The sequence below is a fragment of the Muscardinus avellanarius genome, assembly GCF_963383645.1.
Source record: "Muscardinus avellanarius genome assembly, chromosome: 1".
NCBI classification, from domain to species: domain Eukaryota; kingdom Metazoa; phylum Chordata; class Mammalia; order Rodentia; family Gliridae; genus Muscardinus; species Muscardinus avellanarius.
Window position 1 is genome coordinate 93,777,776 of NC_137786.1, and position 16,702 is coordinate 93,794,477.

The 16,702-nt window shown below is 33.8% G+C and overlaps 1 protein-coding gene across 1 annotated transcript in view; it reads right to left on the bottom strand.

Moving 5' to 3' along the window:
* Positions 1-16,702, bottom strand: part of FBXL17 (F-box and leucine rich repeat protein 17) — a gene marked incomplete at both ends in the record, with an annotated part of 527,314 nt that overhangs the window by 165,482 nt on the left and 345,130 nt on the right. The window contains one exon of the mRNA XM_080692979.1: positions 2,528-2,604. Within this exon, the coding sequence (XP_080549105.1) occupies positions 2,528-2,604 (77 nt within the window). The remainder of the gene's footprint in view (positions 1-2,527; positions 2,605-16,702) is intronic.

Sequence of the window (16,702 nt, forward strand, 5' to 3'; positions counted from 1 at the left end):
TACTGAACCAAGTAATTCAGAAATACAAAAAGGCAATGCTATTGGCAAGGTCTTAATATTGTAACCACATCAGGAGAAAAAAAGTCCTAAAACTTTCAAAATACCAGAACATGAGAATACCATAGAACAGTAGCAAAAGTAGCAGCAACTAAAACAAAAATTTCTTGCAATGCCTAAAAAATAAAAGCAAGTAGAAAACTTTTGAGTAAATCTTACCTCTGAAAAGTGATATTTATTAGCAATATACATTGTGTCACTCCCTAGATTTGGCACTTGGTACACAGAGGAACATTAATTCTCTATTTTAAAAATAAATAAATGGAACTTCAGATATGTGAGGGAACTTCCCAAATGCCAAACAATAAAAAACAAAGACAAACTTGACCCTAGATAGGTCCCAAGTTCAGAGATTTTTCTCTTCTTCATATCTTAACATTTTTTGTTTATTTTTTTGCATTTGCTATCTTAGTAAGTGTGGGCACTAGCTGTCTTATGAGAGAAAATATCTCTGTGCCTCCAGAACAAAGTGTAATTCTAGAGCCATTTTCCACTGCAGAACCTCAGAAGAGTTCATAATTTAAGAAAATTAAAATGCAGGGCTAGGTATGTAGCTGGAGATTTAATCCATAGGATTTAGCTATTTGCAATATGTCACTGACAATGAATAGGTAAAGGGAAGAAATATGACAAGGGGGCAGTTAGGAGACAGATAGTAAAGGACTTTGAATGCCAAGAATTTGGAATGAATGAATCTACTAGTCAATTAATAAATCTATACATTATTTTTTCAATATGCCCTGTGTTGGGCAGGGAAAACTCTCCAGGGCCTAACCAATAGACAGATACTGCAGTTTTAGAGAGTACTATATCTAAATGACAAGTTAATACGCCAAACCAGGAAAGAAACTACAGAAGAAAGAAAAAATACATTACAACACTATTTTGCAAGGTAGAATTAGGGAAAAAAATAAACAAAACAAAGTAATATTATGGATAAAGCCACACAAGACACATTTATCATTCTCAACAAAAGTAAACTCAAAATAGGTGAGGAGAAGTTTAATTTTTTTTTTTTTTTTTTTTTTTTTTTTTTTTTTTTTACATTTGTGTGTGTAGCTGGGGGTCAAACCCAGGGCCTCACACATGCTAGGCAAGTGCTCTACCATGGTGCCACATCCTCAACCCTACATTATTTTTTAAATGATAACTTTACTAGTTTTCCCAAAAGATGGATTTGGCAGCAAATAATATACAGATCCCCCAAATAAGGCATGATATCCTATGATGGAGTCATTAGCATATGTCAAAGTTAACAACAACAACAAAAAGTAATTCCCTCAATGTAGAAAGCATAGTCTCATATGTAAATGAACAAATCAGAAAACAAAAAGTAAACCAGGCGTGGTGGTGCACGCTAGTAATCCCAGCATTTGGGAGGCTGAGACCCTTTGCAACTCAGTGAGATCCTGTTTTAAAAAAAAGAATAAAGAAAAAATCGGGCTGGGCTAGGGGTGTAGCACAGAGGTAGAATACCCCTGGGTTCCATCCCCAGTACTGCAAAAAAAAAAAAAAAGTGAAACCATTTATTTCATTCTCTTACAATTCTATATTTCGATCAATACAAAAAAACTAAAAAAGAAAAAATACATAAAGCTAAACAAGTAAAGCTAAACAAGTAAAAGAAAGGCCATGGTATTTTTTATTATTCCAACAGTATAATTATACATTTTTATTTACAGGACAACTATTTTTCTCTACCTTAAAAGGATATTGAAAACTAAGTTGCTATAAAATGTTGCACACAAATGTATACCCTTTACTTTCTATATATCTAAACAGGGTCATTTATGATGCTTTAAAAGAATTTAAAGCAAAGTTGGCAATTAGAATGTCAGCAGAAATACATGTGACATTACAGTAAACAAATGAACTCGATGTAATCGTTTCCTTCACTATGTTTATACTATCAAACATTCAATTTTCCTAACACTTATTTTCACTTTATAGTTGTTATAGACATACTTTTTAATCCTATGTAATTGTGTGTGCATGTATATATGTGTGTGTTATTACATATGGTGATTAATTAAAATGCACATTTATTTAGTCTGGACATAAGCTCATGCTTTCTTATTTTTTAGAAATGGCATAAATAAAGATAAAGACTCTAAAAGATAAATCTTGATTTCTTAAAAACAAAAACACTCAGTCAGGCATAATGGTGCATGCCTGTAATCCCAGTAATTGGGAGGCTAAAATAGGAGGCTTGCAGATTCACAGCCAGCCTCAGCAATTTAGCAAGTCTCTCAGGAACTTGGTGAGACTCTTTTCAAAATAAAAAATAAAATAGAGCTGGGGTCGTAACTCAGAGGTAGAACGCCCATGGGCGGTTGAACCTCCATTGCCACACATACACACAAACACATGCCAAAACAAACAAACAAACAAACAAACAAACAAACAATAAACAACTTTCAGGGATTTTGTAACTTTTCATTCTTGAACAGGATTAGGGCTCATTACATACCATCATCTGTGATTTTACAGGACACCAAATACAGCTCTTTCAGGTTCTGCCCTTCCTTTGCAATGACCTCCACACACCTGAAACACACACATAAAAAGTGGTGAGTTACACTAATGCATTTGCAGTTAAATTAGCAAGAGTCTGGACATAAATATAACGGGAAGAGGTCAGCATCGGATGAATGCCACAGCACTCTTCTTTCAGCAAACCTCTTTCAAGGTGTTTCAGGAAAGGTATTATATTTTCTGTTTAAACTTAAGTAGTCTAATTCCTAAATGGCTTTAATTAAATATATTTATAAGCAGTGCATATTTTAAAACCAAAGAGAAAAAAAGAGATAGTCCCATAAGATTACTTTTACATTTGACTATAAAAGGTTAGAGAGATATGTTATATAATAAAGATAGATCGTTTATGTGGCAAAATAATATAAAATAATTATAATTAATCTGTAGAATAGAGGTGGATGGTCATGAGAGATGAATGACAATATTATTCATAGTTCCATTATTAACGTTAAAGCTTGATAAATGTTTTAAAATTGCACAATGTTCATAGATTAAAGATAGAGCTAACGGTGTTCAGTGGTAGAGCACTTGCCTAGTATGTGTGATACCCAGCAACACACACACACACACACACACACACACACACACACACACAAAGAAAAATATGTACATACAAACCTGTAAAATCTTATCCTAAAAACATTTTATTTCAATAATTGTTGTGTAAGTTTATGCCATATTAATAATGCATATATATAATTTAATATATATATCATTTAAATGATATATATATATATATATAATTTAAAATCTCTTCTGGTTTTTATTTAAAAGGCTTTTGAAAGATAGACTTTGCTCTAATAACCCTAGCGGAACTTGTAGTACAGGACCGAAAGAATTTTGAAAATAGTGATTAACAACCCCATTCATTTTGTGGCCCAGTTCCCTATAATATTAGAAAAGCCCATACAGTCATACTGACACACGGGTATACGCATCCTCCAGTGCAGTCCGTTTTAATCTTTATAAATAACAGTTAAGTAAAAGGGTAAAAGCAAAAACAGTCATTAACCTTTTCTAGGAAGTAAGGTTCAAGTAATTTGATACCTCTGTGTATAATCCATCAAAAATTACTCAGTATCCATCTCTGTCTTTCAGATATTTTATTTGCTGTCTAGGTTATTTGTAAGTATCTTCATAAAATGTCAGGAAATTTTATATAATTTTACTCCACATAATTCATTACTGAAGGTTAAGTTAGTTATAGAGGAGATACATTTTTCTTTTAAAATATTTTTATAGAATTTTGTTGTAATGGAATGATAAACATTTCAGGCTTCCTCAGAATAACCAACTAAACATTCTTTTCGGGGGGCTACTTTTAAAAAAAGATTTATGATAAAAAGGCATAATCTTTTCATGACTAAAACAGAAAACTTGGAACAGAAATGCAATCCAATTATGATTGATATATATTATTGTAAAGAAAAATTTAGAAATGTAATTCCATGCCATTTGGCCTTAATGTAACATTTTAATAACTTCATAAAAAATAAATGCTAAAACAAAAACAAAACATTACATACAATAAATATATTTTATATGCAACTTAAAAGCTAATTTCACATGCTGAGAATAAAAATAAAGTCCTTAGATGACTGTAAAAATCTTAAGTGGATAACAATATCTGACTGCTGTATGCAGTCTCAAAGGTCTATATCTGATTGTCTTCCTTAAACTTACCAAAAATAAATTAGCATATCCAATATTTTGTATTCTACCAAAAATCACTAGTTGTATGTTGTCCTCATGCTCTATTCAAATAGTTCAAAATACTTGACTTTATATTTGAATATGAAAAACCTTAAGAAATGCAATATCCTGTTTATGTTCCTTTCACTTGATTCTATGTTAGATATGCTAAAGCCCATAAGGAACACAAGAGGTCCAGAGACAAGCCCTCGAACAGTGAGAAACACAAATCAATTTCACTGTACAAGCCAAATCAAATACTGTTTCACAGGCAACAAGAACCAGTATTTTTATAAAGTGAGATAATCAATCACTGGGTAAAGATTATCCCAAAATTGATGAAAGGCATTAGGCATCAGCTTTCCTCTCTGCAGCAGAGAAATGTTCAGAAAGTATGGATGATTATGAGTATATTTTATACAATTATGTAGCGTACTCAAGAGGTTACACAATAGCCAAGAGATAACACATGATGAAGGATGAAAGTACTAAGTGTCTTTTAGACTATGAATAAAAGGAGAAATAGAAAATAAGTTGCTTTACTTTTACAAAGGATCACCCAGGATTTTTGCTCTGTTCTTCAAAGTGTAGTCACATACAGGTTTCCTAATATTTTTAATTCCCCTATAATCACAACCGGTGTACTTTAAGTTATACATAACATAGAACCAATGTGAAAATAAGAATTTATGGAGGAAAAAAAGTATCTATCTATAGATAATCTATCTATCCATCTATAGATATATTCATTCCTTGGAGCATTTGTAGCAAAATTTAATTTGTAAACATTCAGGAATGTGATATCTGGGGAGAGAAACCCCAAGCTCTGTGAATCTAGACAGAAAATCTTCATATAATATTTAAACACTACATTGAGTGGTTGAAATAAGTAGCTAAAATTGCTACTGTTTCAAGAAAGAGAAGTGGTTTGTGTTATCCTGTTACTGCAAATTGATGGAAATGGAACGCCTCCTGTCCCTGGCTAGTGTCTGAAGACAGCATGTGGGGATAGCAGGTCATGATGAGAGACCATGGGTGGTGGCTGTCCTTTGCTCTTGCAACTTTTAGAGTTCATTCCAGAATGTATTTGCAGGAAGTACTCTAATATGATTCAAGTCTGTGACCACGTTTACTCTGTTTTACAAGACTCTCGGCTCTAGTCATTGCCTTCCATGTATTAACGTCAGAGCAATTCCAGTTTACCGTATAGAACACATGCAGAACACAAAGTAGTAAAACAGGGTCACTTTTTGAGGGCAGGTACTCACAAAAATTTTAGGAAGTTCTAATAAGTTTTAATAGTGATAAAGGAAAAAAAATGTTTGCAAAGTGAACATCTCTAAGTGAGGAAAATGACAAAACTAATGATTATATTTAGAACTTTGGCTTCTCCATTCCCCTTTCTGCTTAAAGACATCACATGGGAGAATATTTATTAATCTCAGGGATAAATTACAGATTTGTCCCTAGAGACAAGCCATGAGCCACTAAACTCAGAACCTCGAATTGGAAAATTTTCCTATTCCTGGTGCCCCTGTCCTCATCATCCCTAAAGAAAAAACCTCAAAAAATTATATGACCAACAACCTAAATAAGTCAGTACATTTAAGGATTTAGCACTGCATGCCAGATAACATATAGAATTATAAAACTCGAGAAAAAATATTTTTAGGGAGAATAACAATCTATAAGGTGATCCAGGAGAAATTCGTAATATGGGGAAATGGCAGAGTAGGAAAATGTCAAAGAATATAAAATTCTGTTAAAGTAGCCCATGTATGCCAAGAACAATTAGGCTGACTAAACCAGCTCCCCAGGTTCTGAGAAATAAGAAGAGACATATCTTTAACAAAAAGAAACAGGAATACAAAGATATACATTCTAGTCTCACCTATAAGCAACCACAGAACAATCACCTACCTATTTTGGAGAACCTACACCAACAGTTTCTTTAAAATGAGTGTCCAGATAAAATTTTCTCCCAATCAAATATCCTGGGTTCATTTAAATACACTTTAGTTTATTCTGAATTGCCTCCACTCAGATTATTTTCTAGCTTTTATGTTTTGGCAGGGGTCTAAAGAGAATTAAAAAAAAAAAAAGCTGCTACCATTGTAAATTCTTGAGTAACAGCTGTTGAGTACATATATAAAAACTCTTTTAGAATACAGAAAAGTGCCAGAAAACCTGCTCCAAAGTATTCAAGGCATCGAGAATTATTTTTGATAATAATGTAATTTTATGCTCACTTTCTTTTGCTAATGCTCTAAAAATGCACCTGCAACATTTGATGCAATTTGAAAAACAACAGAAAGGTTACTTTTGTGAACTATTTAAAAATTTTTTTCCAAAGAAAAGAAAGAAGGCATACTTTGTTTCAGTGGAGGCAAAAATCTGTCTCCTTCGAAATAGATTCCTAATCACTTGATTTATGTGAAGGGTAAAGGTTAATGAATTAAGCTGTGTAAGCTTCAAAACTATCAAAGGAATTCAAAAGAGCCTTGAATTATGGAAAACAATGGCTCATTCTACATACATACCAAATTTTTATGTTTTTTTTGTCTCCTACTCAAAAGCTGGAACATGGCATTAGTGACAATTGAAAAGAACTAATGAGGAAATATGACTGCATTGCTTGCTAGAGGAGTGTCCTAGGAGACCTTGTTACTGTTTGTGATGTGCTTCAAACCAAAAAGAAGCTAATTGGAGCTGCCAGACATTGGTTTGCAAATCTCACTTTAAAGGACAGGCTCAATCACCTTAGAGGTGTGAAAAGAAATGTCCCCATTAGATAAGCATTATTATGTTGCTTGGTGAATTTCTAAATAAACTTTCAGGCGTTTTTTCTGAAGTCACTTTTCCATTTGAGTAATAAATACACCTTTTGGGGAGGAGGGTGAATTTAGGGATATTTTACCTCTGAGCTACACCCTATCCCTATTTTATGTTTTGGAAACAGGGTGTCACTAAGTTGTGGAGGGCCTCCCTATGTTGCTGAGGTTGGCCTGGAACCTGGGATCCTCTTGTCTCAGCCTCCCAAATACTGGAATTATAGGTATGCACCACCATGCCCAGCAAGTCATAGATTTATATTTAAGCAGAAAAAAAAAAAAACCCCCACAGGAAGACAAAAACAACTCAACAGAGTTAAAACAAAAATAAGCATGAAGAGTACTGTGAATTAATCAGAAAATAAGTGCAAAAATAAGTGCAACAAGAAGGTAGTTATGTTTAAAGTTGAGACATGCATTTTAAAACTCGAGACTCATGAAATGCAAACACATCATAAAAATGATCTATGTTGGGGTTTTATTTTTATACTCTTTGGTGATGTTAGAAATAGAACCTCCTTTTCTTCATTTCTTGATATTAAACACACATACACACTGGAAAAAAGGAAGGAAAAGGACATATAAGATCTAAAGAGAATGAAAAGGAAGAAAACAGTTCAATCGTGTGCTGGAGAAGCTCCTCCTGACTAATTTATATATATAGGTCACTTAAGTAAGAGCAGAGGTCACCAAAACATGATTTGGCATCTTGCCAAAAGAATGATGCCGATTGACTTCTCTAAAGTCTAAAATTGAGTTTTACTGAAAAATAATCCAATCCCAGTAAAGAAAAAATTGATTATGATTTACAGGTATACCCGGCTTACAGAAAATGTACTATGTAAGATCTCTATGTGAAAAAAAAAGAAGAAAAACTTGTCGGTAACATAACATGAGTCAATTCAAGAATTTACTAATAGCACGTTATTATGCTTGAATACAATTTTATTTATGAACACTGTATTAATAGGTATCTTTTCTAGTAACAGGATGGATTAACCTTAAAGAAATAGCAGGCAGTAGTTAATTTTGTCTTTAAGTTAAACAACAAATGTTAGAATATTTCAGGAGAGTGGCAAGTGGCACCAAGGTAATATATTGAGTATATTTTGTATTTTACAGCAGTCTCTTGTAAACATTCTTCTATACAATCCTATTAACAACACAGTACCAAATTCACATGCAAGTCAATTTTTCATGTATTCTTCTAAAGATATTTTCATAGAAGAGATATATTTGCTGAAAGATTTTTTTAAAGGCTGATTTGCAATTAAAATGCTAAAGCATTTGCTTAAAGCACATTCTTATACCACAGTGGCGAAGACTAGGGGGGACATGCAAAATGTCACCAGCTCCACCAGTTAACAACAACTATCCTGGGACGCTCATTAAGTTCTCACTTACCCAGGGTTGCTCTTTGGAAAGACAGTATCTGATTAGTGAACCTGAGATCTATTTAGGTATTTGCTATTTAAACAGTGGCAACGGATGTCCATTTTATTACACTAAGAAGTAACAAGAAGTTACAAAGTGAGAATAGTAGTAACTTGTTTTATTTTATTTTATGTTTTACATGTGCTTGTAAGCTTTATTTACTCATTACACAGTGTATACAAATTTCAAAATATCAGTGTACACACTATACAACTATACATGATAAATGTAGAAAATGAGGTGTCAACTTAAAAGACAAGAAAAAATAACAATTTTTTTTTTTTTTTTTTTTTTGGTGGCACTGGGGTTCCTGGAAGCCCTTCTACCTCTGGGCTACACTCCCAGACCTATTTTTACATTTTTATTTGGAAACAGGGTCTCCTAAGCCAGCGTGCGCAGCTGGCTTCGAACCTGCGCGATCCTCCTGTCTCTGCCTCCCAAGCGCGGGGATTACAAGCGTGCGCCACTACGCCCAGCTAAAAAATAACAAATTTAATATTTTTTTTCTAAGTGTTACATACCACAAGAAGTGGCCTATAAATTTAAATGCTAGTGAAATTTAAATGGCGTGGTTCTGGGGACCTGGAGGCAGAGTGGATGTTGTCATTTTTTAATTTCTTTCTGGATCACCCTCTCCTGGAGTGACTCTGAAATTGTATAGTTCTCCTATCAGAAAGTAAGCAGTATTACTTAATACTTACTTAAGTAAGTTGTATTACTGAAAGAGTAATACAACAATAAAATAATATTTCATAAAGTACTTGAAAATTGTCCTCACAAGCTAGTTGCTAATAGTTTTTCTTCATACATACAAAAAATAGGCTTTAATCCAACTTGAATGTTTTTGAGAACACTTCAAAAATGTTTTTCAGATAGAACAAAGTCTATAATGCTTAAAAATACGCATGCTTTAAACTACTCAGAAACAAGATGGTTAAAGGTTTTTCCAAGGGATGGGGAGGGAGAGTGAACTCACAAACTTGATAAATATGGCTCTGGCTTTCAGATACATTTATTCTAAAGTTTTGTTTTTAATTTTAGCCACGGCTCCATCCTTTACAATTACACTAAACATTATGTAAGGAGTTAAGCTAACTTTTTGGAAGCATTCCTCAGAATATGCAAGAGAAAGAAACACAACACTAAGCTTTTTAAATTTAACAGTGTTTTATGAGTGTACGCTATGTGTTAGAAACACAAAAGATATAATCAGAAAACTGTATTATTGTAAAATGATGGTCACAAAACTCATAACTTTAATGGATCAAATACTAAATTGTTATTGTCACTGTAAATATTATTGTACATACCTAAGAACATAAAAATCATATCACTATCTATGTAATTACTAAAAGTCAGCTGAAGTTAGTAATATTTCAGGATTAATTGAAATGCTAGGAAGGAAGGAACAAAAAATTAAAAGCATAGCTTCCTAGTTCACCAATTCTTCATTGGAAAAGAAATATAGTTCCATGGAAACAGCAAATATTCTTCCCCCTTTTTACTCCTCCTCTTCTTTTTCTGTTTGTTTTGTTTCCATACTGTTGATTGAACCCAGGTGCATTCTACATCTGAGATATACCCCAGCCCTTTCTTATTTTGAAACAGGATCTTGCTAAGTGGTTAAGGCTAGCCTCAAGCCTGTGATCCTCCCGTCTCAGCCTCCCAAGTACTGGGATAAGTATGCATCACCATGTTCAGCTCCCTCCTTCTTAAAAGTCCCCCCCCCCTCGGGATGGGGGTTCCATCAATGTATGGCACATAATTATAAGAGAATCCATACACTATAATTTGAAACACTTAAGGCTGGTGCTATCTTTATGGTATTGTGTGTGTGTGTGTGTGTGTGTGTGTGTGTGTATGAATGTATGTATGTATGTATGTATGTATGTATGTATGTGGTACCAGGGATTGAACCCAGGGGTATTCTACCTCTAAGATACACCCCCAACCCTTTTTTATTTCTTATTTTGATACAGAGTCTCACTAAGTTGAGGAGCGCCTCACTTAGAGGCTGAGGCTGACCTCGAACCTGTTATCCTGCTATCTCAGCCTCCCAATTACTGTGATTACAAGCATGCGCCACCATGTCCAGCTTGGCATATGTTAATATAGAGACCAGAAAAATTTTCTGTCATCCTACAGGCAACAAAAATTATAGGGAAGCAAAATCCCAGGATCTTAAGAAAAACATTAAAAACTACAGTTAACTTTAGAAAATTATAATTCATCTGAGACCATTCTGTTCCTGCAAAAATTTGTCAGATAAAATCCTGGCAAGCTCCAAACTACTAATGCCACCAATAATAAGTAAGAGGATTAATATAAAGCTAACAATAGTTTAAAGAGGTTTTCTAGGCTTCCAAATTGCTAAAATGAATACTGTGAAATGTAGGTGAAATGTAAAACGTGATAGAAATCTGTTCATCTCTACCCTCTTTCCGTACTATTTATATAAAAGTCTCAATTCATATTTAAGCCACACATATTTTATTTTAGGTTTACCTTACATTTAAAATGGTTAACTAAATGACTTCGGTGGACTTGCAAACACTCAGGAGTTGAGATGTCAGGCCGCACTCAAGAAAGAGTTAAGCACTTCCTCACCAGAAGACAGCCACACAGCTTTGTAGTGACTAATTGCCTCTTTAACCCCTGGACTCTGGGAGTTGGCCTGAGCTTCAATACCAGTTTTGTGATACAACCAAAGACTGATGTTCAACATAGACCTCCCATGACCTGCGTAGTCAAGGAGGCAACTCACACAACATGCTTACAAAAGGTTCCCTTCTCAGTTGAGAAGGCACAGAATCTCTTTCTGGGTGAGCCAAATCCTCAGAAGAGTATAAAACACAAGAGGTAAAGACAATCTATAAAAGTTAAAGGAATGGTCTCTCATTTGAGCTAACAATGACTCAAAACATCCTAATGAACTATTCAAAATTTTGTTTGAGAAAATGGTTTTAGTTATATGAGAAAGAAAAGATTCCGTTCTTTTAAAATGCAACGAAGAAAGCACTAATTTGATGTCTTTGAAAGCTTATAATTAGATAGCCATAATCAAATACAAAGGGAAACAGGTCGACGGCTCTGTTCTGAATGTTTCCCATATGCTTTAAGCACGCACACTCAGGAAGTCTGCACTTCATCATTAATTTTTAAGCCTAGTAACCTTCTGGCCTGATCAAAAACTAATAAAAGAATTTTTATGGGTGATGTTAAGTGGAGATTATATAAAACTAATTATAAAGGAGGATGGTATAGTCTAGGGTTCTTACTAGTTTCTAAAATGGAAGGGAAAAAGAAGTAGATCAGGGGGCAGAAAAAGTGTTAGCGGCAGCAAGGACAAAGTAGCCCAGAAATAAGAAAAGAGAAAACTCACATGTGCTTGGGGAAGGCAGGGACGCAACATAAATTTGACATTATTGATGCTTAGCTAGATTGAACTCTGAGACCTCTGAGGCTTAATGATCATCTGTGCTGAATACATAAAACTGCTTACAAAGCCCCGGGACTTGCTTTACTCCCATTTCACCCTATATTATTACATATTAATGTTCATGTCAGAGGTGAATCTTTGTTCTAACATTTATAGGAAAGAGGTCATCAGTTCAAGTTTAGTTGTTTTTGGTATATTATGTTTATGCACAGAGAAAACTTTTTATTTAATAAAACAGGTAACATTTACACCTAAAACGCTATAAATGTATTTTTACAAATGACAATTAGGGACATCAATCAAGAATTCTCCCATGACAACTATGTAGTTTACATATCAAAGAAGTAGTATATAGTGTGCCTGTGGCATGAACACATATACTTCTTAAAAACCTTTTTCCTTATCAGTACTGTCACTAAATGAACAAATACATAATTGTTGTAAGTGTGCTAAGTAAAGGAATTCTGCAGCTTAGCATCTGAAATACCGTAATCACTAATATGGAGGTTGCTTTGCCTGGACTAGTCACCAGTCTACTCCCTACAAAGAGAAATACATCTCTTTGTTCTCAGAGAAAGTGCAGGAAAGCTAATGAAACCAGTGCGTAAGACTGATAGAAACCATGGGGGGGGAGCATTACCCATTTTCTCCTTGCAGAAAGTTGCAAAAGCAAGACAGTAAGTAAACATAAGAAGGGAGAAAGCACATTCCACTATTTGTTTCAGACAGTGGGTACCTCTGCAGGAAGCATCATGTTTGATAGCAAGCAGGAAGAACACTCCCAGCCCCAATACTCAGCTTTGTGTTATTTTTAGGGATAAATCAAGATGAAGAATGCATCTCTCTGGCATATTTCTAAATGCTCTACTGTTGATTATTATACTGTTCTGTCTGCATAATCAACAAGCCATGGAGCAGAATACTATGTAAACCAGGATTAAAATTTCTGCTCTACACAGAACACACTTCTCTCAAGTACCTCACTAAAGGAATGCATTCTGAGCAAGTTTGAGGGCTTGGCGGGGATAGTTTATTATTTTCTAAAGTAATTACTAGAATAAAAAAATGAGAGCGGAGCCACGCATTTAAAAGGATAGTCAGGTAAATGAGCTGAGAGTCCATTGGTCAATTTTATGCTTCTATGAGTCCTGAGGATATCATGAATTCTGCCCTGGTGATAAGAGAATCCTATAGAAAAACATAGAGCATAAATTTTTCTGCTGATCATTTATTAAAAGGTAAGTACAGGTTATCACAACACACTTAAGTCATTTGGTAACATTTGAGACTTTGGAAAAATCAGTGGCAATTCAATGGCATGTCATACTCTAAAATGGTGAAAAAATTATAAATGGTAATAGTATATGAAAATCAGAGAGAATGCGATATTTACTCAGTTGAGCATTCGTTGAATTACTGATTTGATTTAAACATGTGGAGAAAATATGTAAAGTGTAAAAAGAAGAGAAATACTACATTCATATGTATTATGTTTACCTATATCCAGACTTGTTTTTACTAAAAATGCATTTAAATCTATAAAAATATTTGAGGGAGGCTAGGAAGTTGGAAAATACTGAGAAAAAAAATAAAGTCTGGATATATTCATCCTGAAGAAATTTATACAATTCGGACCTATAAAGCTTCTACAAGTTCTGGAATAAGCTTTAAGAAATCAAACTAAAGAAGAAAACATGATTATTTATAAGGACCATAGTATCAATAAGTTTTTAAATATATACATCCAAAAGAAGCTACATAAAGACTAGGTGTGCTTACGGCATTTCTCAGGGAAAAAATGAAGTTTCACGAAAGCATCAAATTATTCTATATCATTTAAAAATTTTCTTTCCCCTTAATAGCATTGAGATACTGGTCTATGAGAAATTGGCCTCAAAGAATGGTGTAAAAAATTGAAAAGTATTATTTTTCATGTATAATAATAGGTGATATTTTGCTGCATCAGAATTTTCCTAATTTTAATGTTTTGTGTAGAATATCAATTGGCTGGCTATAGATAATAGAAATATATATCTGTTCAAATTGTTAAAACTGTGCATGTGTGTGCATGTGTGCGTGTGTGTGTGTGTAGCACACACTTCTGAAATTAGGAATATAATTCAATTTCTCTAAATTACTTCTATAAAATGGAAAGTAAAATGTGTACCTCCAACGATTTTATGATTATATTCCATAATGTTTGTGAAATGCTTTTACTCATTTAACAAGCACTTACTAGCATCTACTGTACCACTAACTATATAAATATGAACATGAATAAGACAAGTTTGTTTCTAAAGGGAATTCATAACCATGTCAATTTTAACATCTTTCATACAAATAAAGTAGGGTTATTTAGAATAGACTATAACTTCCTAATATGCATTTCTCAAAAAACTAGCACTCTGGGGCTTAATAGTTGACATATACAAGAAAGAAATATATGGTCCAATAAGTTTATGTTGAATCAAGTCAAATTTTTTCTTTAGTTAAAAGAAATGTCAGTGCCAGGTGTGGTGGTGCACGCTTGTAATGCCAGCATTTGGGAGGCCAAGACAGTAGAATCGCAGTTGGCAGACAGCCTCAGCTAGTGAGGCCCTTTACAACTAAGTGAGACCCTGTTTCAAAAGAAAGAATTAAAAAATAGGACTTGGGGGGAGTGTAGCTCAGAGGTAGAAAAGCCCCTGGATTCTATCCCCAGTACCAAAAAAAAAAAAAAAAGTCAAGTATATAGAGCAACACCTGGCATACAGGACACAGCTAAATGTTGACTATTATTATTCAGGTCCTAGCATAGAGCCTGGCACATTTAAAAAATGCTTAAGAATGGCTCCTAAAGATAACAGGTCAAAGTCCACTGGACCTACAAATGTTGTATTTAAAAAACATATTTACATATGTGATTCTGAGATGGGGAGATTTTATCTGAAGTGCAATCACAGTGTACTTTGAGAGCTAGATACCAGAAATTGGAACGAGAAGGAACTGATCCTCCTCTAGAACCTTTGGAGGTAGCCTGACGTTTGATTTCAGGCTAGAGACCTGATTTTGGACTTCTGTCCTCCACACGTTGAAAGAATGTTTTATTTGTTTTTAAAGTACAAAGTGGTGGTAATTTGCTATAGTAGGCCCAGGAAACTAATACAGATCCTTAAAACATTATTCAATTAATCAACAGGTCCCATGTGAGGAACCAAGAAATTTGATTTAAAAAGGTAACAAGCTAATTGCAATTGAGATGGTACAATTGGGTAGGACAAAACTTTAAATTATGACAGAGGCATAAAAAGGAAAAACTCTTATCTTTAGCCTGAATTAGAACAAAATTCCAACAAAGTCTATATTCTAAACTTTTTAGAATACTCCTTTCTATAAGTAACATTTTGCTATTTTTGCTTTATCCCTAATATAGCCATCTTTGTTCTTTCCCATATCTGTATATAAATATATCTTATTTTAGGCATTATAAAATCCATATCAGTGTATTTCACTCCTAAATACTTTACTACACACATACTTAACTAGAGTTCAATGTTTATTAATGGTTTTTTTAAAGCAAGATTTATGTAACCCATTCTGAGAAATGCATATGCATGTCTACCTTGAACCCGCATCAAGGCCAAGGCTACGCCTAGTGCACCGCAAAGTTCTCTCATGCTCTTTGCAAATAGAGGGCCATTCCCATGGAGAAAGGCAACTACTTTTGTAGATATTTATGTTGTTTTATTTTACCTTTTACTATGTTCTAAAACCTCAAAAATAGGATCAAATCCAATGAACTCCTTTGTGTAAGGCATAAAAAAACAACTCAGTGTAAGGTTCTGAATTCATCTGTTACCTCATTTCATGTTTCAATATTTTTTTCTGATTTTATTTTTTGGTTGCCAACAGGTACTCCCTTATGTGAATGTACTGTAATTTATCTGTTCTACTGAAGAAGCTGTGAACTGTTTGCAGTTTGGAAGCAGTTATGGATACATTTGCTATGACTATTCTTGGACAATCTTTATGTAGATGTATACTTTCATTCCTTGTGGGTAAAAATCTAGGATTAAAATTGCTGAGTCACACAGTATCAGTAGCATCTATGTGGAGATATATGATTTGTGTTATAAGAAATTGCCAATTCTTCTTCCCAAAAGTTGTTATGCTAAGTTGCATTCCCATCAGAACTTGTGTGTGTTTTAGTTGCTCCCATCATCAGTAATGTAGTTGTCAGCCCTTTAGCCATTCTGGGGAATAGTGGAGACCCATTCAACATTAAAAATCTGTGTTAATAATTCTATTCTTTTTTCTCTTACAACTAAGAAAATATGCAATTTTAAAAGAAAACTGAAACGTGGCTAATATTCTAAAATTAATCTAGATATTTCTAAAATTGTTTAAAAATGCACAAGACATAAAAGTACACTTATGTTATACTTTATCCATTTTACAAACCATGGCTCTACTGGTCTCTCTCCTCATTTATCTGAAGTCCCTTTTATTTCTTATTTTCTTTCTAGCTGGATTCTTTGTAAACATGACGTCCAAGAAAAGAAGTGGTCACAAGTCTGGTATTCAGCTAAAGCTCGAGTCATAGAAAATTTGAAATAAGCCAAACTAAGACATTAGAACATACTACAGGTTTTTGTATTGGAGGTTTCTACTATATCTAAAAGACCTTTTTGGTGTATAGAACAAAAATAAATTGAGTATATTAATAATTCTT